The 27,194-nt window shown below is 52.2% G+C and overlaps 1 protein-coding gene across 1 annotated transcript; it reads right to left on the bottom strand.

Annotated features, from left to right (window-relative positions):
* Positions 1-776: 776 nt before the first annotated feature.
* Positions 777-16,949, bottom strand: surf2 (surfeit 2). Its single transcript, XM_038782372.1, has 6 exons — positions 16,756-16,949; positions 11,468-11,619; positions 10,114-10,217; positions 6,358-6,540; positions 1,983-2,086; positions 777-973 (listed from the first exon to the last, which is right to left on the bottom strand). The coding sequence occupies exons 1-6, from the start codon at positions 16,852-16,854 to the stop codon at positions 875-877; spliced, it is 741 nt and encodes a 246-aa protein (XP_038638300.1). The 5' UTR covers positions 16,855-16,949; the 3' UTR covers positions 777-874.
* Positions 16,950-27,194: the final 10,245 nt, after the last annotated feature.

Genomic DNA, 27,194 nt, shown 5'->3' with positions numbered 1-27,194 from the left:
TGGGACCCTGGAGCTGTGAAGCAATTGTGCTATCCACAATGCTACCGTGCTGCCCTTAAGAAGTTAACCTACACTCCCTTATTCTACCCTAATCCAAGTACCTATCCAATAACCGCTTGAAGGTCCATACATTTTCCGACTCAACTACTACCACAGGCAGTGCATTCCATGCCCCCACTACTCTCTGGGTAAAGAACCTACCTCTGACATCCCCTCTATATCTTCCACCATTTATCTTAAATTTATGTCCCCTTGTAATGGTGTGTTCCACCCGGGGAAAAAGTCTCTGACTGTCTACTCTATCTATTCCCCTGATCATCTTATAAACCTCTATCAAGTCGCCCCTCATCCTTCTCCGTTCTAATGAGAAAAGGCCTAGCACCCTCAATCTTTCCTCGTATGACCTACTCTCCATTCCAGGCAACATCCTGGTAATACATGGATAAAGTGCAAACTCCAGTCACTAAAGGCTGGAATTGAACCAGTGTCTCTGGAGCTGTGAGGCAGTTGCGTGCACTGCCAAACCTAGGAAATTCTGGAATTCCCTACTTAAACTCACCTTGAAGATTTCCTTAAAAAGTGACCTGTGACCAGGTTTTGCCATTTATTGAAACATCTCAAGATTTGGGGCCAAATTTTGTTTGATGCTCTGATGAAGCATGTTAACGGTGGTTCAGGTGTGGGCAGATCCGTTACTGGGTCAGCATTCATTAGGAGAGGATGGGGAAATGTCTTGACTTTCACCGAGTCAAACAAACTGCAAAAAGAGGCTCAGCTCCACTTTCAGATGCTTTATTTTCTACACAAATATAAATTGTACTGTACAATTAACACAACGTCTTGCACCTGTAGAAGGGCTAAGCCGCTCCCAGAATCAGCTCCGATCTCCAACTTTCTGACTCATTCCACGGTTGTTGGGTCTTTGAAACGCCCGTTCCTTCAACTTCTTCTTTGTAAATGGATGTGGTTCTGTCTATTGGGTGGGGTGAAACAGATATTACACATCAGGTGAGGAGTGATTGACAGTCTGACTTTGATTCCTTCCTTCGGAGAGCAGGGGATTCAGTCTGATCTATGGCACAACCCGCCCACAGTAGCTCAATTCCCCTTAATACCCACTCAACAAAAATCTTAACTCTTTTGAAAGCTCCCTCCCAGCTGTCTGCATAATCTAGTCTTCTATTGGGTTTTTTGTTTTTTTACTCGTACAGAGCTCTGTTCAGTTCTGGGCCCCACACCTCAAACAATATAGACTGTCATTGTGGGGTAGGGGGCTGGAGGGAGGTTGCTGTGGGGTAGGGGACGGAGGGAGGTTGCTGTGGGGTAGGGGACTGGAGGGAGGTTGCTGTGGGGTAGGGGGCTGGAGGGAGGTTGCTGTGGGGTAGGGGGCTGGAGGGAGGTTGCTGTGGGGTAGGGGGCTGGAGGGAGGTTGCTGTGGGGTAGGGGACGGAGGGAGGTTGCTGTGGGGTAGGGGCTGGAGGGAGGTTGCTGTGGGGTAGGGGACGGAAGGAGGTTGCTGGGGGGGGCTGGAGGGAGGTTGCTGTGGGGTAGGGGACGGAGGAAGGTTGCTGTGGGGTAGGGGCTGGAGGGAGGTTGCTGTGGGGTAGGGGACGGAGGGAGGTTGCTGTGGGGTAGGGGACGGAGGGAGGTTGCTGTGAGGTAGGGGGCTGGAGGGAGGTTGCTGTGGGGTAGGGGCTGGAGGGAGGTTGCTGTGGGGTAGGGGACGGAGGGAGGTTGCTGTGAGGTAGGGGGCTGGAGGGAGGTTGCTGTGGGGTAGGGGCTGGAGGGAGGTTGCTGTGGGGTAGGGGACGGAGGGAGGTTGCTGTGGGGTAGGGGCACAGATGGAGGTTGCAGAAAGCGAGCAGATGGAATGTAACTGAACGGTAGCAGAGACCCGATGGGCTCATTGGCTTATATTCCGAAGAACAGCAGAAATGATTAACATTGTTTTACTGTTCTTGTGAGATGGGTGCAGTTTTTACCTTTTTCCGTTTCCTTGGCGTCTCAACTTCCATTTTTTCACTGGGACTATCCTTCTTCCGGAGCAACTCTTCCCCTTTGTCATCATTTCTACTGAAGAGCTGTGCTGCAAGATAAACATCATCTGTCAGGACTCGGGTCACAGCCCAGTAATGTGAGGGAGCTGGATTATCAGTAGAAATAGTCATTAACACGGTGCTGAGGAGAGGGGTTACTGAGTAACAGTGAGGGAGCTGGATTAACATCAGCAAAGGTACATGATGGGCCGTATGGTGGTCCAGTGGTTAGCACTACTGCCTCACAATCAGGTCACTGTTCGTCTGGAGTTTGCACATTCTCCCCATGTCTGTGGGTCTCAACCCCACAACCCAAAGATGTGCAGGGTGGATTGGCCACGCAAAATTGACCCTTGATTGGAAAAGAATAATATAATAATAGTAATAGCTTGTCATAAGTAGGCTTCAATGAAGTTACTGTGTAAAGCCCCTAGTCGTCACATTCCGGCGCCTGCTCGGGGAGGCTGGTACGGGAATTGAACCCACGCTGCTGGCCTTGTTCTGCATTACAATCCAGCTGTTCAAGCCACTGCTAAATCAGCACAGTGGGTACTCTAAATTTATGGGGGGAAAAAATTATAGAAAAAAAAAGCTAAAGTACATTATTCTCTGAAAATTATTCTCTGAGTAGACAAGGTTAAGGAGAGTTTATTTTTGATGTGATCTGTGATGCACTGCCTGAAAGGTTGGTGGAAGCAGACTCGATGGTAACTTCCAAGAGAGATAGAACAGATAGGTAGAGAGATTTTGGATAGGTGCAAAAGTAACAGGGTTGTGGTCAGGGATTTTAATTTTCCCTATATTGACGAGGACTCACTTAGTGCTAGGGGTTTGGATGGGGCAGAGTTTGTAAGGCGTATCTGGAAGGGTGGGGTCAGTCAAGTATAAGGAAGGTATTGAAGCAGGAAATTAGGAGAGGTCATGAAAAGTCCTTGGGAAGTAGGTTAAGGTGAATCCCAAAGCTTTTTATTCATATGCAAAAAGCAAGAAGGTGGCCAGGGAAAGGATTGGATCACTTATGGACAGTGGGGGGAATCTATGTGTTGAGCCACAGGAAATGGGCGAGGTACTAAATGAGTACTTTACAGTGTTCACCAAAGAAAAGGACTTGTGGAAGATGATTCTTGGGTAGGGTGTATGGACAGTCTGGATCATGTTTACATAGAAAAGGAGGAGGTATTGGGTCTTTTAAAAGATAAGTCTCCTGGGCCAGATGGGATTTACCCCAGAATGCTGAGGGAAGCAATGGAGAAAATTGCTGGCGCCTTGGACTGATATTTTTGTATCCTCGTTGGCTACAGGTGAGATCCCAGAGGACTGGAGAATAGATAATGTGGTGCTGCTGTTTAAGAAAGGTAGCAGGGATAATCCTGTAAACAATTGGCCGGTGAGCCCAGGTAAATTCTCAGGGACAGGATTTATACCCGTTTAGAAACAAATGGACTCATTAGCGATAGACAGCATGGTTTTGTGAAAGGGAGGTCGTGCCTCACTAACTTGATCGGGTTTTGAGGAGGTAACAAAGATGATGGATATGAGGAGGGCGGTGGATGTTGTTTAAAGCTTTTGACAAGGTGCCTCATGGCAGACTGGTACAAAAGGTGAAGTCACGCGGGATCAGAGGTGAGGTGGTAAGACGGATACAGAAGTCTCGGTCACAGAAGGCAAAGGGCGGCAGTGGAAGGTTGTGACTAGTGGGGTTCCACAGGGATCGGTACTTGGGCCTGTTTGTGGTGTACATAAACGATTTGGAGAAAAGCGTAGCCGGTCTGATAAATAAGTTTGCGGATGAAACCAAGGTTGGTGGAGTGGCAGATAGTGTTGAGGACTGTCAGAAGATACAGCAAGACATAGGTTGCGGGCAGCATGGTGGCGCAGTGGGTTAGCCCTGCAGCCTCACGGCGCTGAGGTTCCAGGTTCGATCACAGCTCTGGGTCACTGTTGGTGTGGAGTTTGCACATTCTCCCCGTCTCTGCGAGGGTTTCGCCCCCACAACCCAAAGATGTGCAGAGTAGATGGATTGAACACGCTAAATTGCCCCTTAATTGGGTACACTAAATTTATTTTAAAGAAAGACATAGATAGGTTGGAGACTTGGGCAGAGAATGGCAAATGGAGTTTAATCCAGGCAAATGTGAGCATTTTGGTAGGTCTAACATGGAGGGGAAATATACCGTAAATGGTAAAACTCTTAGGAATATAGGACGTCAGAGAGATCTGGGCGTGCAGGTCCTCAGATCTTTGAAGGTGGCAAAACAAACGGACAAGGTAATCCAGAAAGCATACGGAATGCTTGCCTTTATTGGACGGGACATTGAGTATAAAAACTGGTACGTCATGCTTTTTTAAAATAAATTTAGAGTACCCAATTATTTTTTCCAATTAAGGGGCAACTTAGCGTGGCCAATCCACCTATCCTGCACATCTTTTGGGTTGTGGGGGTGAAACCCACCCAGACACGGGGAGAACGTGTAAACTCCTCACGGACAGTGACCCAGAGCCGGGATTCGAACCCGGGTCCTCAGCGCCGTAGGCAGCAATGCTAACCACTGTGCCACCGTGCTGCCCGTAAGTCATGCTACAGTTGTAGACTTGCAACAGTTGTATAGAACCTTGGTATGGCCACACTTGGAATATTGTGCACAATTCTGGTCGCCACACTATCAGAAGAATGTGGAGACTTTGGAGAGAGTGCATAGAACATAGAAAAATACAGCACAGAACAGGCCCTTCGGCCCACGATGTGCCGAACCTTTGTCCGAGATTAAGGTATGTTACCTCCCGGGTGCCAGGGCCAGGATGTCTCGGATCGTGTCTTCAGGATCCTTTAAGGGGGAGGGGGAGCAGCCAGAAGTCGTGGTGCACATTGGTACCAACGACATAGGTAGGAAAAGGGGTGTGGATGTAATAAACGAGTTTAGGGAGTTAGGCTGGAAATTAAAGGCCAGGACAGACAGAGTTGTCATCTCTGGTTTGTTGCCGGTGCCACGTGATAACGAGGCTAGGAATAGGGAGAGAGTGCAGTTGAACACGTGGCTGCAGGAATGGAGTAGGAGGGAGGGCTTCAGGTATTTGGATAATTGGAGCGCATTCTGGGGAAGGCGAGACCTGTACAAGCAGGACGGGTTGCATCCGAACTAGGGGGGCATCAATATCCTGGGGGGGAGGTTTTCTAGTACTCTTCGGGAGGGTTTAACTAATTTGGCAGGGGAATGGGAACCGGACTTGTAGTCCAGCAACTAAGGACGCCGATATTCAGGACGCCAAAGCGTGTAGTGACGCAGTGGGGAAGGTAACACTGACAAAGGAGAGTACTTGCAGGCAAGGAGATGGGTTGAAGTGTGTATACTTCAACACAAGAAGCATCAGGAATAAGGTGGGTGAACTTGAGGCATGGATCGGTACTTGGGACTACGATGTGGTGGCCATCACGGAAACATGGATAGAAGAGGGGCAGAAATGGTTGTTGGTGGTTCCTGGTTATAGATGTTTCAATAAGATTAGGGAGGGAGGTAAAAGTGGTGGGGAGGTTTGCATTATTAATTAGAGATAGTATAACAGCTGCAGAAAGGCAGTTCGAGGAGGACCTGCCGACTGAGATAGTATGGGTTGAAGTCAGAAATAGGAAAGGAGCAGTCACTTTTTTTATAGGACCCCCCCCAATAGCAGCAAAGACCTGCAGAGGAGGTTTACCAGGATGTTTCCTGGTCTGGAGGGCGTTAACGACGTGGAGAGGCTGAATAAACTCGGACTGCTTTCATTAGAAAGACGAAGGTTGGGGGGGGGGGGGGGGGGGGGGGGGGGCGCGACCTGACAGAGGTCTATAAGATTATGAGGGGCATGGATAGAGTGGATGGGCAGGCACTCTTTCCCAGGGTGGAGGGGGCCAGTCAGTAGGGGGCATAGGTTTAAGGTCCGTGGGGCAATGTTTAGAGGGGATGTGCGAAGCAGGTTTTTTACGCAGAGGGTGGTGAATGCCTGGAACGTGCTGCCAGGGGAGGGTGTGTAAGCAGATACATTAACGGCGTTCAAAAGGCATCTCGACAAATACATGGATAGGACGGGTATAGAGGGATACGGCACAAGGAAGTGCTGAGGGTTTTGGCAAAGGGTGGTATCATCGCTGGTACAGGCTTGGAGGGCCGAAGGGCCTGTTCCTGTGCTGTACTGTTCTTTGTTCTAGATAAATACTTTAAGGTGGGGAATGTGCAGGGGAATGGAACAACACAGGGAGGATGGGCTTCAATGCTGACCCACAAATCTCAGGTCCCTAAACCACTAGTCGGATTCAGACTAAGGGTTACGGCCACAAAGCACTCACCTGGATACAGGTCACTCATACTGTCATCAGAGTTGTCACTCTCACTTCCATCATCATTCTCGTCTGGCTTCCAGAATGACTTCTGATTGCGATAAGGCTCCTTACTGTCAGATTTCTCTTTCCGTCTCTTCTGTGACAGGCATGCCGGAACGAAGGGGACCCCGAGAGCAGAACACTCATTAACTGAATCGTGATCAAAGGACACCGTGTTAGAGGGACACAGCACGAGGGCAACACTGCACCCCAATGTTCTCGCCCATGATTCACTGACACGTGTCAGCATCTTGGCAATACGGACTCGTAATGCATGTCAGGGCAACAGTTCTGTCACTCCCACGCTCAGATACGCAACTTTCACACGAGCTGCTCACCAGTAGTGAGTTACAGACTGGAATCTAACTGAGGGGTTTGGGGTGGTTTATATATAGAATAACAGATACCCGGGAGTGAGTTACAGACTGGAATCTAATCGAGGGGTTCAGGGTGGTTTATATATAGAATAACAGATACCCGGGAGTGAGTTACAGACTGGAATCTAATCGAGGGGTTCGGGGTGGTTTACATATAGAATAACAGATACCCGGGAGTGAGTTACAGACTGGAATCTAATCGAGGGGTTCAGGGTGGTTTATATATAGAATAACAGATACCCGGGAGTGAGTTACAGACTGGAATCTAATCGAGGGGTTCAGGGTGGTTTATATACAGAATAACAGATACCCGGGAGTGAGTTACTGACTGGAATCTAATCGAGGGGTTTGGGTGGTTTATATATAGAATAACAGATACCCAGGAGTGAGTTACAGACTGGAATCTAATCGAGGGGTTCAGGGTGGTTTATATATAGAATAACAGATACCCGGGAGTGAATTACAGACTGGAATCTAATCGAGGGGTTCAGGGTGGTTTATATACAGAATAACAGATACCCGGGAGTGAGTTACAGACTGGAATCTAATCGAGGGGTTCAGGGTGGTTTATATATAGAATAACAGATACCCGGGAGTGAGTTACAGACTGGAATCTAATCGAGGGGTTCAGGGTGGTTTATAAATAGAGTAACCGATACCCGGGAGTGAGTTACAGACTGGAATCTAATCGAGGGGTTCAGGGTGGTTTATATATAGAATAACAGATACCCGGGAGTGAGTTACAGACTGGAATCTAATCGAGGGGTTCTGGGTGGTTTATATATAGAATAACAGATACCCGGGAGTGAGTTACAGACTGGAATCTAATCGAGGGGTTCTGGGTGGTTTATATATAGAATAACAGATACCCGGGAGCGAGTTACAGACTGGAATCTAATCGAGGGGTCTGGGGTGGTTTATATATAGAATAACAGATACCCGGGAGTGAGTTACAGACTGGAATCTAATCAAGGGGTTCAGGGTGGTTTATATATAGAATAACAGATACCCGGGACTGAGTTACAGATTGGATTCTAATCGAGGGGTTCAGGGTGGATCTACTTCGAGTCATTTCCCAGGGGGTCATACTATCGAACGTCCCACTGTACCTCCGAACGGAGCTCCTCCTCCCAAACCTCCATCGACTGCTTTTGCCCCCCTGGCCGGGGAGGAGGTATTAGAGGGGTGTACTGGAGGGGTGTACTGGAGGGGCGTACTGGAGGGGCGTACTGGAGGGGCGTACTGGAGGGGCGTACTGGAGGGGCGTACTGGAGGGGCGTACTGGAGGGGCGTACTGGAGGGGCGTACTGGAGGGGCGTACTGGAGGGGCGTACTGGAGGGGCGTACTGGAGGGGCGTACTGGAGGGGCGTACTGGAGGGGCGTACTGGAGGGGCGTACTGGAGGGGCGTACTGGAGGGGCGAACTGGAGGGGCGAACTGGAGGGGCTTATTAGAGGGGCGTATTAGAGGGGCGTATTAGAGGGGCGTATCAGAGGGGCGTATCAGAGGGGCGTATCAGAGGGGCGTATCAGAGGGGCGTATCAGAGGGGCGAATCAGAGGGGCGAATCAGAGGGGCGTATCAGAGGGGCGTATCAGAGGGGCGTATCAGAGGGGCGTATCAGAGGGGCGTATCAGAGGGGCGTATCAGAGGGGCGTATCAGAGGGGCGTATCAGAGGGGCGTATCAGAGGGGCGTATCAGAGGGGCGTATCAGAGGGGCGTATCAGAGGGGCGTATCAGAGGGGCGTATCAGAGGGGCGTATCAGAGGGGCGTATCAGAGGGGCGTATCAGAGGGGCGTATCAGAGGGGCGTATCAGAGGGGCGTATCAGAGGGGCGTATCAGAGGGGCGTATCAGAGGGGCGTATCAGAGGGGCGTATCAGAGGGGCGTATCAGAGGGGCGTATCAGAGGGGTGTATTAGAGGGGGGATTCGAAGTCTCCATCAAGGAGAGACTGAATCATATTTTTTGGTCTGTGGATGGCATGTGGCGCCACGCATGCGAGAAGGTGGGGCATATGAAGCTGCCCATGAAGTCGCCACGGCCACAGCTGGCACCGCCACCCCCTCACCCTCTCCTTACGGTACCAACAGGCAAGACCACGCCGGCACCTACTGACACCACAGCTGCCAGTGCGGAGGAGGGGAGGCGTCCGCCAGAGCACAAGTGAGGCAGGTGTTTGCACCAGGCACCCCCGATACTCTCGGCCTTGGGAACCCCGAGCCCCAGAACTACCGCTTGGGGGCTACTGAAACAACTTGCCCCATCTCCTCCCGGGCGGATTGACGCCTCAGCATCGGGTACTAGGCCTGGCATCACTCCAACGCGGGTCAGCAGTAATGCGCGCGACCCTGAGCTGGTGCAGAAAGCAACCAAGTCACTGGGGGGAGATGAGGATCGAGGTTTCCTTGGGGTCGGCCAGCCTGCACCCAGCCCCGACACCCCCGGGGCTGGGAGCAAGCGAGAGGGCCCGTTCTGCACCCTGGAGGCGTTCACTTTCAAGACGCGGGGGGGCTGCGGCAGCACTCTGGGCCATTGGGTGGGGGTCCCCTCTCTCCATCCCAACCTCCAACGCTGGGCCGCCTATCTCCATTCCGGACCTGCCCCACATCCCGATAGGTACTGTGTTCGACCACCGTCTCATGTGGATGGGGCTCGCCGTGTCACGCGCTCAGTCGCGATCCGCGTACTGGCACTTTAACAACCTGCTGCTGGAGGATGAGCGTTTTGTCGCTTCTGGACTGGCTGGAGAAGGAAGCGGGGAGGCTTCCCCGCCTTGGGACGTGGGCAAGAGTCACGTGTGTACGTTCTGTCAGAGGAGTTTGCGAGGGAGTTGACAAAGAGGCGGAAATCCTGGGGCGAGGAGTTGGAGAAGGAGGTGCTCGAACTGGAGTCACGTCTCAGTCAGCTCGATGAGGGCCCAACCCTGTGGCTGGTGTACAGAGAGAAGGGTGTACAGAGAGAAGGGTGTACAGAGAGAAGGGTGTACAGAGAGAAGGGTGTACAGAGAGAAGGGTGTACAGAGAGAAGGGTGTACAGAGAGAAGGGTGTACAGAGAGAAGGGTGCGCTGAGGGACCTGCAACATGTCGGGTCCCACGGCGCAAACATTAGCTCGCGGATCCCGATGCTTACAGACATGGACCGCTTCACGTGTTCAAAACCTTTCGATTAGATTCCAGTCTGTAACACACTCCTGGTGATAGTGCGAGATTTCAACTTGCCCAACATTAACTGGCCTCGCTAAATTGCCCCTTAATTGGAAATATTTTCTTACAACTTTGAACAATTGCACATCCAGCAATCCCCTTTAATTTTTAGTCTCTATTCCACCTGATCTGCACTTACATTTATTCAGCGCACTTTGATAGCGTTTTCCATTCACATGGCGAAGAACGTGCTGTGGTATCTTGTTAATGTGACGGATAGTCAGTTTACAGAACAGCTGATGCCTGAACAGATACAAGAAGAATTAAAGAAGGATCTTGCATTTGTATATAGCACGTCAGAACATCCCAAATCTCTATCATAATTATAGTCACTGTTGGAAGAGAAACTGCCGGAGCACCCGGAGGAAACTCGCACAGACACGGGGAGAACATGCAGACTCCGCACAGACAGTGACCCAAACCGAGGATTGAACCTGGGACCCTGGAGCTGTGAAGCAACAGTGCTAACCACTGTGCTACCGTGCTGTGGAATTTTTTTTTCATTGCAAAGAACCTCTGATTGCACGGTGCTCCTGCGGCACAGGACCGGCCCGGCGATATCATAGATATGATAGAATTGGGCAGCAAGCCCAGAGGGTGCAATTTACTCTGCATCTAACCCCGTGCTGTACCTGTCCTGGGAGTGTTTGATGGGGACAGTGTAGAGGGAGCTTTACTCTGTATCTAACCCCGTGCTGTACCTGTCCTGGGAGTGTTTGATGGGGACAGTGTAGAGGGAGCTTTACTCTGTATCTAACCCCGTGCTGTACCTGTCCTGGGAGTGTTTGATGGGGACAGTGTAGAGGGAGCTTTGCTCTGTATCTAACCCCGTGCTGTACCTGTCCTGGGAGTGTTTGATGGGGACAGTGTAGAGGGAGCTTTACTCTGTATCTAACCCCGTGCTGTACCTGCCCTGGGAGTGTTTGATGGGGACAGTGTAGAAGAAGCTTTACTCTGTATTTAACCCCGTGCTGTACCTGTCCTGGGAGTGTTTGATGGGGACAGTGTAGAGGGAGCTTTACTCTGTATCTAACCCCGTGCTGTACCTGTCCTGGGAGTGTTTGATGGGGACAGTGTAGAGGGAGCTTTACTCTGTATCTAACCCCGTGCTATACCTGTGTTTGATTGCTCCAAGAGGGATCGATTCTAAACATCTTAAAGGGCAGCACGGTAGCACAATGGTTAGCACTGTGGCTTCACAGCTCCAGGGTCCCAGGTTCAATTCCCCACTGGGTCACTGTCTGTGCAGAGTCTGCAAGTTCTCCCCGTGTCTGCGTGGGTTTCCTCCGGGTGCTCCGGTTTCCTCCTACAGTCTAAAGACGCGCAGGTTAGGTGGATTGGTCATGCTAGATTGCCCTTAGTGACCAAATAGGTTAGATGGGGTTACTGGGATAGGGGGGACGCGAGGGCTTAAGTGGGTTGGTGCAGACTCGATGGGCCGAATAGTTTCCTTCTGCACTGTATGTTCTATGTATGTTCTATCTTGCACTTACGGATTTTTTGTGCTGGGGACGACATGCGGCTCATACTGACTGTAGTTAAACGGTTCCTTCATTGTCAGGCGCTGGTACTTCTTGCCCTTGGTGTAGGCTTGTAAATCTGCCAGTCGACACGGCAACTCATGCCCGGTCAGAGAACATTTCACCTTCAACACATAGCAGAAATAAACTTTAGTCATAGGAAAACATTCCTAGTAACTTGGTTGTGATTTCACACCTTCAAAAGTTACAATGTGACGGCACGGTAGCACAGTGGTTAGCACTGCTGCCTCACAGCTCCAGGGTCCCAGGTTCAATTCCCGGCTTGGGTCACTGTCTGTGCGGAGTCTGCACATTCTCCCCGTGTCTGCGTGGGTTTCCTCCGGGTGCTCCGGTTTCCTCCCACAAGTCCTGAAAGACGTGCTGTTAGGTGAATTGGACATTCTGAATTCTCCCTCAGTGTACCCGAACAGGTGCCAGAGTGTGGCGACTAGGGGATTTTCATTGAAGTCTTAATGTCAGCCTATTTGTGATGATAAATATTATTGATAGATTAGTGTCCTCTTGGAGGGCCTGCAAGTAACCCTCTTCACCCAAAGGGGGCGCCCTGCAGCTATTTATGGGACTGAGAGCTTTGTGGGGGGAATCTAAAGGGACCTGTTATAATAATAATAATAGTTAGGATCCCGAACAAGAACACAAACATTTGTGAAACTGTTGAGTGATGTTACTGCATCACAGGAATGACAACACTGACCAAGCGATATCTTTTATGCTGAAACAAACTTCAATTTAAACAGAATTAACCACAGTAGCAACAAAGGAATAACTTTACAATTCGATGAGGTTGAATTGATCAGGTGCAATATTTCACTCCAGGCCTCCCTCCCAAGCTCAATCCACAGTTTCTCCTCCCATTTCCGCTTTATCCCCTCCACTGGCACCTTCTCCATCTCCACAAACCACCCATATCTATCCCCAATCAGCCCCTCCCTCACCTCATCCGGAGTTACCCTATCGAACAGCATGGCGAACAAGGGTGGCACCTTTCCTGCACAATTCTGGACCCGAAAATATGCAAATTCACCCCCTCCTGGCAATTCAAACTTGTCCCGCAATTCTCCTAACCCTGTGAATGTCCCCCTCTTCAAACTGGTCGCTAACCCACTCTGACCCTTCCCGGTACCAACTCAGAATCACAGAATAATACAGCGCACAACAGGCCCATCCAGTTAGCACCGATGCATGAGACACCCGACCTGCCCACCTTACCCCATTTGCCAGCACTTGGCCCATAGCCTTGAATGTTATGACATGCCATGGGTTCATCCAGGTACATTGCATCCCCCCCCCCCCCCCCCCGATGCCCACATAATGGGGTCAATATCGACATACCTCCTATCAAGCAGCCGACTCAACTGATTCCAGAGTTTGAGAGATGACAAAGACAGGTTTACTAGTGCACCAGCCCGGAGAAAATGGGAATGGGGATATTGCCAGGACCCTCAAAACCCAGCCGCACTTGGCCTCTTTCCCCCACTTTCTCTGTGCTTGCCGCCCACCAATAATAGTACAACAAGTTTGGGAGCCCCTCCCCCCCCCGCACACGTTCCATGTTACTATACTGACCCCCTCCTCTACTAAGGTGCACCATCCCCACCGAACACAGATCCCGCCCAGCCACCCGGCATCTCTCCTCTAATCTGGGCCCATCCAAAACAGCCGCTACCTCCATCCTCTCCTAAACCCGACCAGAAAGCCATCTGCGCCACCCGCCCCCTCCCCGTCCTACCCTCCCATCCCCCTTCTGCCCCGCCATTTAACCCCCTCCTCCTCTGCCTACCCACCGCAGCCCCCACCCCCACACTGCTTCCATTTATGACTGGCGGAGAGGGAAAAAATTACAAATGGAATTCGACCTGCCCTCCACCGGGAAAGCAGTGAACCAGATACTGGGGACATTTTATGAACATGGAGACAAGGCCAGCCACCTGCTGGCTCACCAACTGAGAAAACAGGCAGCCACGAGGGAGATAGCACAGGCAAGGGACAGGAAGGCAAACGAGTCGCAGCACCATGCGAGATCAATGAGGCCTTTGCGACTTTCTACCGAGAGCTGTACACCTCCGAGGCATGGAGGGGGACTCGAGGATGAAGCGGTTCCTTGACAGGCTGGACATACCACCTGTGGAAGGGGAAAAGAGGTAGGGACTGGAAGCACCATTAGAACTGAGAGGAGTCATGGGTTAAGATGGAGGACAGCTCCTGTACGGGAACATCCCTTCGAGCACTGGTCACGACCACAGTCCCTACCCCCCTCTTCCCCCCCCCCCAGCCAGATACTCAAAAAGCCCAGTGGTAGTGGCCACACTGAGGACATGGAACCATCTGTGGCACCTCAGTCTGACCACGATGGACATCACGGCCCCCATCCGCAAAAAACAAAAATTCATCTCGGCAACGATGGACGCATCATTCAAAAGGTGGAATCGGGACGAAGGGACACGGACGGAAGGGAATCTATACGTGGACAGCAGGGTAACGACTCTGGGGTAATTCACAGACAAGCTCCAGATCCCGAAAGGGAGCCAGCTATTCCACTCTGGGGGGAGACACTAACACCCTCACCACACATTTCCAACGAAAATCACCCACTAACTGGGTAGAAAATCTAAAGGGGCCGGGGGGGGGGGGGGAATATTGAAAGGGGTGGGGGGATGTTTAAAGGGCCGGGGGGGGGGATATTTAAAGGGGCCGGGGGGGATATTTAAAGGGGCCGGGGGGGATATTTAAAGGGGCCGGGGGGGATATTTAAAGGGGCCGGGGGGATATTTAAAGGGGCCGGGGGGATATTTAAAGGGGCCGGGGGGGATATTTAAAGGGGCCGGGGGGGATATTTAAAGGGGCCGGGGGGGGGATATTTAAAGGGGCCGGGGGGGAGGATATTTAAAGGGGCCGGGGGGAGGATATTTAAAGGGGCCGGGGGGGGGGATATTTAAAGGGGCCGGGGTGGGGAGGATATTTAAAGGGGCCGGGTGGGGAGGATATTTAAAGGGGCCGGGGGGGGGGGGATATTTAAAGGGGCCGGGGGGATATTTAAAGGGGCCGGGGGGGGGGGGATATTTAAAGGGGCCGGGGGGGGGGGGGGGGATATTTAAAGGGCCGGGAGGGGGGGATATTTAAAGGGGCCGGGGGGGGGGGATATTTAAAGGGGCCGGGGGGGGGGGGGGGATATTTAAAGGGTCCGGAGGGATATTTAAAGGGGCCGGGGGGGGGGATATTTAAAGGGGCCGGGAGGGGGGATATTTAAAGGGGCCGGGAGGGGGGATATTTAAAGGGGCCGGGAGGGGGGGATATTTAAAGGGGCCGGGAGGGGGGGATATTTAAAGGGGCCGGGAGGGGGGGATATTTAAAGGGGCCGGGAGGGGGGGATATTTAAAGGGGCCGGGGGGGGGGGATATTTAAAGGGGCCGGGGGGGGGGGGATATTTAAAGGGGCCGGGGGAGGATATTTAAAGGGGCCGGGGGGGATATTTAAAGGGGCCGTGGGGGATATTTAAAGGGGCCGGGGGGGGATATTTAAAGGGGCGGGAGGGGGAGATATTTAAAGGGGCAGGGGGGATATTTAAAGGGGCCGGGGGATATTTAAAGGGGCGGGGGGGATATTTAAAGGGGCGGGGGCGATATTTAAAGGGGCCGGGGGGGGGGGGGATATTTAAAGGGCTAGGAGGGGGAGATATTTAAAGGGGCAGGGGGGGATATTTAAAGGGGCCGGGGGGATATTTAAAGGGGCCGGGGGGATATTTAAAGGGGCGGGGGGGATATTTAAAGGGGCGGGGGGGATATTTAAAGGGGCCGGGGGGGGGGATATTTAAAGGGGCCGGGGGGGATATTTAAAGGGGCCGGGGGGGGATATTTAAAGGGGCCGGGGGGGATATTTAAAGGGGCCGGAGGGGATATTTAAAGGGGCCGGGGGGGGATATTTAAAGGGGCCGGGGGGGGATATTTAAAGGGGCTGGGGGGGGGGGGGGGGTATTTAAAGGGGCCAGGGGGGATATTTGAAGGGACCGGGGGGGGGGAGATATTTAAAGGGCCGGGAGGGGGGGATATTTAAAGGGCCGGGAGGGGGGGATATTTAAAGGGCCGGGAGGGATATTTAAAGGGGCCGGGAGGGATATTTAAAGGGGCCGGGAGGGGATATTTAAAGGGGCCGGGAGGGGGGGATATTTAAAGGGGCCGGGAGGGGGGGATATTTAAAGGGGCCGGGAGGGGGGGGGGATATTTAAAGGGGCCGGGAGGGGGGGGGATATTTAAAGGGGCCGGGAGGGGGATATTTAAAGGGACCGGGGGGGGGATATTTAAAGGGGCCGGGGGGGGGGATATTTAAAGGGGCCGGGGGGGGGGGATATTTAAAGGGGCCGGGGGGGGGGGATATTTAAAGGGGCCGGGGGGGGATATTTAAAGTGGCCGGGGGGGGGATATTTAAAGGGGCCGGGGGGGGGGATATTTAAAGGGGCCGGGGGGGGGATATTTAAAGGGGCCGGGGGGGGGGGATATTTAAAGGGGCCGGGGAGGGGGGATATTTAAAGGGACCGGGGGGGGGATATTTAAAGGGGCCCGGGGGGGGGATATTTAAAGGGGCCGGGGGGGGGGATATTTAAAGGGGCGGGGGGGGATATTTAAAGGGGCCGGGGGGGGATATTTAAAGGGGCCGGGGGGGGGGATATTTAAAGGGGCCGGGGGGGGGGGATATTTAAAGGGGCCGGGGGGGGGGATATTTAAAGGGGCGGGGGGGGGGATATTTAAAGGGGCCGGGGGGGGGGATATTTAAAGGGGCCGGGGGGGGGGATATTTAAAGGGGCCGGGGGGGGGGGTATTTAAAGGGGCCGGGGGGGGGGGATATTTAAAGGGGCCGGGGGGGGGGATATTTAAAGGGGTCGGGGGGATATTTAAAGGGGCGGGGGGGATATTTAAAGGGACGGGGGGGGGATATTTAAAGGGCCGGGAGTAGGAGATATTTAAAGGGGCAGGGGTGGAATATTTAAAGGGGCCGGGGGGATATTTAAAGGGGCGGGGGGGGATATTTAAAGGGGCCGGGAGGGGGGGATATTTAAAGGGGCCGGGAGGGGGGGATATTTAAAGGGGCCGGGAGGGGGGGATATTTAAAGGGGCCGGGAGGGGGGGATATTTAAAGGGGCCGGGAGGGGGGGATATTTAAAGGGGCCGGGAGGGGGGGATATTTAAAGGGGGCAGGGGGGTATTTAAAGGGACGGGGGGGGCGGTATTTGGCGGTCCCGCTCTCACCCGGTTGTTGAGGCCGGGCTGCAGCGCCGGGTGCTGCCGGAGGAAGGCGGCCAGTTCCGGGCTCTGGGCCGCGGGCTCCGGGCTCGGCTGCGTCTCCATGGCGCCGGTATCGTTCCGATTAGAATCCACTGCACTTCCGGCCCGGCATGTGCCGCCCGGAACCGGAAATAGAAAGTGGGAGCACTTCCGGGGCTGAACATAAAACCCGCGCAAACTCCCTCCGGGCCGGAAGTGGGCGCGGAGCGCAGTGGGGGGCGGGGCCAGCGGGGGGCGGGGGGCGGGGCCAGCGGGGGGCGGGGCCAGCGGGGGGCGGGGCCAGCGGGGGGCGGGGCGCAGTGGGGCGCGGCGCGGGGGGCGGGGCCCAGTAGGGGGCGGGGCCCAGTGGCCAGCACGGGGAAGGCTGCGGTACAATTGTTTAATCCAGGATTGACCTTGTTGGTTTGTCTATGGAATGTTGCTGGTGGATTCTTCATTCCAAGCGGCATCGCTTTAAACTGTTACAGACCATTTGGCATCAGCAAACCCAAAACTTCCTTCACCCTGTCTGATAACGGTACTTGCCAGAATCCTTTAAGTAAGTCAAGTTTGGTAATAAAATTTGCTTGTCCCACCTTTTCAACAGTCTTCCAAACACAGAATATAATGTGAATCTGACTTTGTAGTCCACACACAATCGTTGCATTCCATCCGGTTTTGATACCATCACAACAGGTGAGCTCCAATCACTGTAACTCACTTCAATTATATCATTCTTAAGTATACTTTTAATCTCCTTTTGTAACTGTGCTAACTTTATGGATTGAGCCTGTATGGATGATGTTTAATTGGAGTAGCATCTCCTATATCTACATCATACATAATTACATTTGTACTTCCTAATTTGTTCTTACATACAGCCCAACGTGATTATAATAACTCTTTTAGGTCACTTTGATATTCCTCCGGAAGGTCTAATTGTCCAATTTGTGGAATGTCAATACTTTCTCTGCATTAGATGCCCAGTAATAAAATACCATCATCTGAGTAACTGAACACAAAGGTTTCTAATTAAATACTCCACAGGGAACCCTCTTAATGTAAACAAAAATCCATCAGAAAAAGTTTTTACAACACTTTAATTGCACCTCTGACTCCCTAAATGCCTGGCTGTCTTTCAAATCAGGATTTTTAGAACCATGACTGCAGCAGTCACACACTAACCCAGGCTTTTAACCCTTACTGCACCAAATACATATACAATATATCAGATATTCATCACAGCTCCCTATTTTTAAAAAATGAACCAGCAATGTAAACATATGGCTTCATTATCTGAAGCCTTTCAGCTCTAAAAGTTCTTATTACTAAACACAGCTCACACTCTATAAGATACAACAAGATGCACTTAACCAGAATATGAATAGAGGAGGAGAACATATGTGAATGGTGCCAGGAAGGTCTGGCCAACCACACCCACATGTTCTGGTCTTCTTGTGTACTGGACAGCCTTTTTCCAGACTATGTCCAAGGTTGTGCTGGGGTATCGGAGCAGCCAGAGCTCTTTATGGAGAGAGGGGCAGACAGCCTATCCTCCGCCTCCCTTATCTCCCGCCCAATCTCCTGCTCAGCTGGCGGTTGGCAGCACCACCCAAGGCCGCAGACTGACACTCAGATTTGGCAGTTTCTCAAATTGGAGAAACTAAAATACACCACCCGGGATTCAGAGGAAGGCTTCACGACATGTGGAGGCTATTCACCAGACCGTTCAAGACCTGTTCGTTACCAACAACCAATAAGCAAAGGGGGATGGGGGAGGGGGGGAGGGGGGGGGGTGCGCGGGGGAGGAACAAAATGGACAACAGAAAAAATAGAGGGGGGGGAGGATGCCAAGAGAAACACGGGGCAAGGGGAACCTGAAGAGACAAAGGATGAGGGTATGCAGGGCGGCGACAACAGCGGCAATAACACTTCATGCCCAGCCGACCCCGGAACGATTTACTATCAGAGGGCAGCGGAACTGGAGCTACGATATTCGGCAGTGCTGCCAATCTCCGGGGGCTTGCAAACAGAGTCTCCCAAACCTGTACAGAGGGTCTGCCTCAGGGAGACATAACTAACTGTCTGCTCCACAGGATGATGCACAAACTAAGTTTGTGGTTTTTTTTCTCTTTCGTAAATAATTACAAAACCAATCAAAATATTACAAGGAAAAAAAAGGTTAGATGGGAGGAGGAGTTGGGGCAAGTGCTCCGGCTAACCACACACACACGTTCTGGTCCTGTCCCAAGCTCGTGAACCTCCCAGCATCATGTGGCCATATTTGGGGTGTGAGGGGTCTGGGAAACATCAGATATATCAGTGAGGTGTGTGGGATATATCAGAGTGTTACAGTGAAGGGTGTGGGGTATATCAGTGTGACAGTGAGGTGTGTGGGATATATCAGTGTTACAGTGAGGGGTGGGGTATATCAGTGTTACAGTGAGGTGTGTGGGGTATATCAGTGTTACAGTGAGGGGTGTGCGATGTATCAGAGTTACAGTGAAGGGTCTGGGATATATCAGAGTGATACAGTGAGGGGTGTGGGGTATATCAGTGTTACAGTGAGGGGTGGGGTATATCAGTGTTACAGTGAAGGGTCTGGGATATATCAGAGTGATACAGTGAGGGGTGTGGGGTATATCAGTGTTACAGTGAGGGGTGGGGTATATCAGAGTGTTGTAGTGAGGGGTGTGGGATATAGCAGTGTTACAGTGAGGGGTGGGGTATATCTGAGTGTTACAGTGAGGGGTGTGGGATATATCAGTGTTACAGTGAGGGGTGTGGGATATATCAGTGTTACAGTGAGGGGTGTGGGGTATATCAGTGTGTTACAGTGAGGGGTATGGGATATATCAGTGTTACAGTGAGGGGTGTGGGGTATATCAGTGTTACAGTGAGGGCTGTGGGGTCAGTGTTACAGTGAGGGGTGTGGGATATATCAGTGTTACAGTAAGGGCTGTGGGATATATCAGAGTGTTACAGTGAGGGGTGTGGGGTATATCTGTCACAGTGAGGGGTGGGGTATATCAGTATTACAGTGAGGGGGTGTGAGGTATATCAGAGTGTTACAGTGAGGGATGTGGGTATATCAGAGTGTTACAGTGAGGGGTGTGGGATATATCAGTGTGTTACAGTGAGTGGTGTGGGGTATATCAGAGTGTTACAGTGAGGGGTGTGGGGTATATCAGTGTTACAGTGAGGGCTGTGGGGTATATCAGAGTGTTACAGTGAGGGGTGTGGGGTATATCAGAGTTACAGTGAGGGGTGTGGGGTATATCAGTGTTACAGTGAGGGGTGTGGGATATATCAGTGTTACAGTGAGGGGTGTGGGATATATCAGTGTACAGTGAGGGGTGTGGGATATATCAGAGTGTTACAGTGAGGGGTGTGGGATATATCAGTGTTACAGTGAGGGGTGTGGGATATATCAGAGTGTTACAGTGAGGGATGTGGGATATATCAGTGTTACAGTGAGGGGTGTGGGATATATCAGAGTGTTACAGTGAGGGTGTGGGGTATATCAGTGTTACAGTGAGGGGTGTGGGTATATCAGTGTTACAGTGAGGGGTGTGGGGTATATCAGTGTTACAGTGAGGGGTGTGGGGTATATCAGAGTGTTACAGTGAGGGGTGTGGGATATATCAGTGTGTTACAGTGAGGGGTGTGGGGTATATCAGAGTGTTACAGTGAGGGGTATGGGATATATCAGTGTTACAGTGAGGGGTGTGGGGTATATCAGTGTTACAGTGAGGGCTGTGGGGTCAGTGTTACAGTGAGGGGTGTGGGATATATCAGTGTTACAGTAAGGGCTGTGGGATATATCAGAGTGTTACAGTGAGGGGTGTGGGGTATATCTGTCACAGTGAGGGGTGGGGTATATCAGTATTACAGTGAGGGGGTGTGAGGTATATCAGAGTGTTACAGTGAGGGATGTGGGGTATATCAGAGTGTTACAGTGAGGGGTGTGGGATATATCAGTGTGTTACAGTGAGTGGTGTGGGGTATATCAGAGTGTTACAGTGAGGGGTGTGGGGTATATCAGTGTTACAGTGAGGGCTGTGGGGTATATCAGAGTGTTACAGTGAGGGGTGTGGGGTATATCAGAGTTACAGTGAGGGGTGTGGGGTATATCAGTGTTACAGTGAGGGGTGTGGGATATATCAGTGTTACAGTGAGGGGTGTGGGATATATCAGTGTTACAGTGAGGGGTGTGGGATATATCAGAGTGTTACAGTGAGGGGTGTGGGATATATCAGTGTTACAGTGAGGGGTGTGGGATATATCAGAGTGTTACAGTGAGGGATGTGGGATATATCAGTGTTACAGTGAGGGGTGTGGGATATATCAGAGTGTTACAGTGAGGGGTGTGGGGTATATCAGTGTTACAGTGAGGGGTGTGGGGTATATCAGTGTTACAGTGAGGGGTGTGGGGTATATCAGTGTTACAGTGAGGGGTGTGGGGTATATCAGAGTGTTACAGTGAGGGGTGTGGGATATATCAGTGTGTTACAGTGAGGGGTGTGGGGTATATCAGAGTGTTACAGTGAGGGGTGTGGGGTATATCAGTGTTACAGTGAGGGCTGTGGGGTATATCAGAGTGTTACAGTGAGGGGTGTGGGGTATATCAGAGTGTTACAGTGAGGGGTGTGGGATATATCAGAGTGTTACAGTGAGGGGTGTGGGATATATCAGTGTTACAGTGAGGGGTGTGGGATATATCAGAGTGTTACAGTGAGGGGTGTGGGATATATCAGTGTTACAGTGAGGGGTGTGGGATATATCAGAGTGTTACAGTGAGGGATGTGGGATATATCAGTGTTACAGTGAGGGGTGTGGGATATATCAGAGTGTTACAGTGAGGGGTGTGGGGTATATCAGTGTTACAGTGAGGAGTGTGGGATATATCAGTGTTACAGTGAGGGGTGTGGGATATATCAGAGTGTTACAGTGAGGGGTGTGGGGTATATCAGTGTTACAGTGAGGGGTGTGGGGTATATCAGAGTGTTACAGTGAGGGGTGTGGGATATATCAGAGTGTTACAGTGAGGGGTGTGGGGTATATCAGTGTTACAGTGAGGGGTGTGGGGTATATCAGAGTGTTACAGTGAGGGGTGTGGGGTATATCAGAGTGTTACAGTGAGGGGTGTGGGATATATCAGAGTGTTACAGTGAGGGGTGTGGGGTATATCAGTGTTACAGTGAGGGGTGTGGGATATATCAGTGTTACAGTGAGGGGTGTGGGATATATCAGTGTTACAGTGAGGGGTGTGGGGTATATCAGTGTTACAGTGAGGGGTGTGGGATATATCAGTGTTACAGTGAGGGGTGTGGGGTATATCAGTGTTACAGTGAGGGGTGTGGGGTATATCAGTGTTACAGTTAGGGGTGTGGGATATATCAGAGTGTTACAGTGAGGGATGTGGGGTATATCAGTGTTACAGTGAGGGGTGTGGGGTATATCGGAGTGGTCAGCTACTGCGTGACAACAGCTATGCCCCCCCAGTCTTGTCCAATGACTAATGTGAGGATCACGCCACAACTATGGGGATGGTCACAACAAATGCCACAATTCGGCAAGGAACATTATTGGAGTCTGCAAGTTCTCCCCGTGTCTGCGTGGGTTTCTTCCGGGTGCTCTGGTTCCCTCCCACAAGTCCCGAAAGACGTGCTTGTTCGGTGAATTGGACATTCTGAATTCTCCCTCAGTGTACCTGAACAGGCGCCGGAATGTAGCGACTGAGAGCTTTTCACAGGAACTTCATGGCAGTGTTACTGTCAGCCTACTTGTGACACTAATAAAGATTATTATTATTATTGAGGGCTCCCAGTCTAATTTGACATTGTCCATCTCTCTAAGTTTCACGTCCCACTGGCTTTGGGATCTGATTCCAGATGTTGAAGGTGATGATAGGGAGAACACCTTTCCTCTAATCTCAGGTTGCTGAGAATAGCGATAAAGGTTTGATATTGAGGCCAAGCTGTTTGGGCCGTTGTCAGCAAATCTTTCTTCACATCGAGGGGAGCGGGAATCTCAACTCTCGCAACCCCCCACCCAAAAACTGCTGAGACTGGGAGAAGATGTGTGTGGGGACTTGCTGGGCAGAAATATTCTGTGATTTTGATCCAGTACAACAGATAATTTTTTAAATCTTTGACAGGTTCGAAAACACTTTCGGAAGAGCATGAAATTTGTCCCGGCAGCGAATCTTCTGTACGTGAGTGTGTGGAGCTCTGTTTGTTTCTCTGGAAGGGTGAGTGACCATTTTAATTCTCCCGGGGTTTAATGAACCCGCCTCCAGTCAGACTGGACGTTGTGATGCTGCGCCCAAAGTCACTCCTATCCAGAAGGGAAATGTTTTTGAGCGAGCTGGAGACGGATTGTGTTTACAGAACTTCAGGCTCCTCCTGAAGAGTATAACTGGAAAGGGAAAGTGTGGAATAGGACAGACAGTGCTGTCCAGGCTATTATCTCAGAGTACAACTGACTCCTGAAGCCTCAGCGTTTCCTGAGTGACAGAGACCAGACTCCACCGGTTTGGGGGATACTATTTACCTTGGAGAGCTAGCGAGGCCTCACCTCAACTATGTGATCCTCTATCTGTCTGTCGTCTGCCCTCAATTGTTACCCTGTTTGCATTGGCAGTATTACTGTGACGGTTGGCAGCTTAACTCTCTGTTTTTCCCAACTTCCAAACCAAATAACAAAAAGAGTTTGAATAGGACTTCACTTCCAAACTTAACCATTGCAATGATTCTCACTGGGGTACGGGTTCCACACATACTGACTTTCGCAGACAGTGCGGCACTCCCTCAGTATTGACCCTCTGACAGTGCAGCACTCCCTCAGTACTGACTCTCTGACAGTGCAGCACTCCCTCAGTACTGACCCTCTGACAGTGTGGGGCTCCCTCAGTATTGACCCTCTGACAGTGCAGCACTCCCTCAGTACTGACCCTCTGACAGTGCGGCACTCCCTCAGTATTGACCCTCTGACAGTGCGGCGCTCCCTCAGTACTGACTCTCTGACAGTGCAGCACTCCCTCAGTACTGACCCTCTGACAGTGCAGCACTCCCTCAGTACTGACCCTCTGACAGTGGGGCACTCCCTCAGTACTGACCCTCTGACAGTGCAGCACTCCCTCAGTACTGACCCTCTGACAGTGCCGCACTCCCTCAGTACTGACCCTCTGACAGTGCGGCACTCCCTCAGTACTGACCCTCTGACAGTGCAGCACTCCCTCAGTACTGACCCTCTGACAGTGCGGCACTCCCTCTGTACTGACCCTCTGACAGTGCGGCACTCCCTCAGTACTGACCCTCTGACAGTGCGGCACTCCCTCAGTACTGACCCTCTGACAGTGCAGCACTCCCTCAGTACTGACCCTCTGACAGTGCGGACTCCCTCAGTACTGACCCTCTGACAGTGCAGCACTCCCTCTGTACTGACCCTCTGACAGTGCGGCACTCCCTCAGTACTGACCCTCTGACAGTGCAGCGCTCCCTCAGTACTGACCATCTGACAGTGCGGCACTCCCTCTACTGACCCTCTGACAGTGCAGCACTCCCTCAGTACTGACCCTCTGACAGTGCGGCACTCCCTCAGTACTGAACCTCTGACAGCGCAGGGCTCCCTCAGTACTGACCCTCTGACAGTGCGGCACGCCCTCAGTACTGACCCTCTGACAGTGCAGCACTCCCTCAGTACTGACCCTCTGACAGTGCGGCGTCTCTCAGTACTGACCCTCTGACAGTGCAGCACTCCCTCAGTACTGACCCTCTGACAGTGCAGCACTCCCTCAGTACTGACCCTGACAGTGCAGCACTCCCTCAGTACTGACCCTCTGACAGTGCGGCACTCCCTCAGTACTGACCCTCTGACAGTGCGACACTCCCTCAGTACTGACTTTCTGACAGTGCAGCACACCCTCAGTACTGACCCTCTGACAGTGCAGCACTCCCTCAGTACTGACCCTCTGACAGTGCGGCACTTCCTCAGTACTGACCCTCTGACAGTGCGGCACTCCCTCAGTACTGACCCTCTGACAGTGCGGCACTCCCTCAGTACTGACCCTCTGACAGTGCGGCACTCCCTCAGTACTGACCCTCTGACAGTGCGGCACTCCCTCAGTACTGACCCTCTGAAAGTGCGGCACTCCCTCAGTACTGACCCTCTGACAGTGCGGCACTCCCTCAGTACTGACCCTCTGACAGTGCAGCACTCCCTCAGGACTGACCCTCTGACAATGCGGCACTCCCTCAGTACTGACCCTCTGACAGTGCAGCACTCCCTCAGTACTGACCCTCTGACAGTGCAGCACTCCCTCAGTACTGACCCTCTGACAGTGCAGCACTCCCTCAGTACTGACCCTCTGACAGTGCAGCACTCCCTCAGAACTGACCCTCTGACAGTGCGGCACTCCCTCAGTACTGACCCTTTGACAGTGCAGCACTCCCTCAGTACTGACCCTCTGACAGTGCAGCACTCCCTCAGTACTGACCCTCTGACAGTGCGGCACACCCTCAGTACTGACCCTCTGACAGTGCGGCACTCCCTCAGTACTGACCCTCTGACAGTGCAGCACTCCCTCAGTACTGACCGTCTGACAGTGCAGCACCCTCTCAGTACTGACCCTCTGACAGTGCAGCACCCTCTCAGTACTGACCCTCTGACAGCGCAGCACTCCCTCAGTACTGACCCTCTGACAGTGCAGCACTCCCTCAGTACTGACCCTCTGACAGTGCGGCACTCCCTCAGTACTGACCCTCTGACAGTGCAGCGCTCCCTCAGTACTGACCCTCTGACAGTGCAGCACCCTCTCAGTACTGACCCTCTGACAGTGCGGCACTCCCTCAGTACTGACCCTCTGACAGTGCGGCACTCCCTCAGTACTGACCCTCTAAGTGCGGCACTCCCTCAGTACTGACCCTCTGACAGTGCGGCACTCCCTCAGTACTGACCCTCTGACAGTGCGGCACTCCCTCAGTACTGACCCTCTGACAGTGCGGCACTCCCTCAGTACTGACCCTCTGACAGTGCGGCACTCCCTCAGTACTGACCCTCTGACAGTGCGGCACTCCCTCAGTACTGACCCTCTGACAGTGCGGCACTCCCTCAGTACTGACCCTCTGACAGTGCAGCACTCCCTCAGTACTGACCCTCTGACAGTGCGGCACTCCCTCAGTACTGACCCTCTGACAGTGCAGCACTCCCTCAGTACTGACCCTCTGACAGTGCGGCACTCCCTCAGTACTGACCCTCTGACAGTGCAGCACTCCCTCAGAACTGACCCTCTGACAGTGCGGCACTCCCTCAGTACTGACCCTCTGACAGTGCAGCACTCCCTCAGTACTGACCCTCTGACAGTGCGGCACACCCTCAGTACTGACCCTCTGACAGTGCGGCACTCCCTCAGTACTGACCCTCTGACAGTGCAGCACTCCCTCAGTACTGACCCTCTGACAGTGCAGCACTCCCTCAGTACTGACCCTCTGACAGTGCAGCACTCCCTCAGTACTGACCCTCTGACAGTGCAGCACTCCCTCAGTACTGACCCTCTGACAGTGCAGCACTCCCTCAGTACTGACCCTCTGACAGCGCAGGGCTCCCTCAGTACTGACCCTCTGACAGTGCGGCACTCCCTCAGTACTGAACCTCTGACAGCGCAGGGCTCCCTCAGTACTGACCCTCTGACAGTGCGGCACGCCCTCAGTACTGACCCTCTGACAGTGCGGCACTCCCTCAGTACTGACCCTCTGACAGTGCGGCACTCCCTCAGTACTGACCCTCTGACAGTGCAGCGCTCCCTCAGTACTGACCCTCTGACAGTACAGCACTCCCTCAGTATTGACCCTCTGATAGTGCAGCACTCCCTCAGTACTGACCCTCTGACAGTGCGGGACTCCCTCAGTACTGACCCTCTGACAGTGCAGCGCTCCCTCAGTAATGCAGTGTCAACCTCAATTTATTTTTCCAAGTGGGGTTTGAACTCTGAACCTCGTGGCCCAGAGGGGCGGGTGTTAGTGCTGACTCCTGTCTGCTGAGGTATTTATCACCGTGAGCTATATTGTTTCCGCAAACTAATCATTCTGGGCTTTCACCCTCGAAGCAGAAAATGCTGGGATTTCGAACCCTCTCCCCGAGGGTGGGATCAGAAAGGGAAGTGAAAGCAAGGAGGAGAGTTTTAAAATTGAGCAGTGAAGGTCAGAGAGCAATGGGTGAGCGCGTCTCAGTCTGAGCTGGCAGACAGGGTGGCAGAGGCTGTCACCCAGCTGATGTTTCCGGAGGCTGCAGGTTGGGATAGCCACAGCATCAGTTGCTGACTCAGGGGGAGAGAGCCCTGTGAGTTGTTTAAAGACATGTAAAGTAAAGTAATCTTTATTGTCACAAGTAGGCTTACATTAACACTGCGATGACGTTACTGT

The sequence above is a fragment of the Scyliorhinus canicula genome, chromosome 21 (assembly GCF_902713615.1).
Source record: "Scyliorhinus canicula chromosome 21, sScyCan1.1, whole genome shotgun sequence".
Lineage (NCBI taxonomy): Eukaryota > Metazoa > Chordata > Chondrichthyes > Carcharhiniformes > Scyliorhinidae > Scyliorhinus > Scyliorhinus canicula.
Note: the sequence above shows the minus strand (reverse complement) of the source record. Positions and strands in the feature narration are given on the sequence as shown.

What these genes read in the sequence shown, in the direction of transcription:
- surf2 (XM_038782372.1), bottom strand. Translation starts at nt 16,854, where the DNA reads ATGGAGACGCAGCCGAGCCCGGAGCCCGCGGCCCAGAGCCCGGAACTG. An exon ending in TCAAAGTGCGCTGAATAAAT is followed by an intron (nt 6,541 to 10,113) that starts GTAAGTGCAGAT and finishes ATCACGATTCAG; the next exon opens with TTAATGAGTGTTCTGCTCTC. An exon ending in CGCCAAGGAAACGGAAAAAG is followed by an intron (nt 974 to 1,982) that starts GTAAAAACTGCA and finishes CCCACCCAATAG; the next exon opens with ACAGAACCACATCCATTTAC.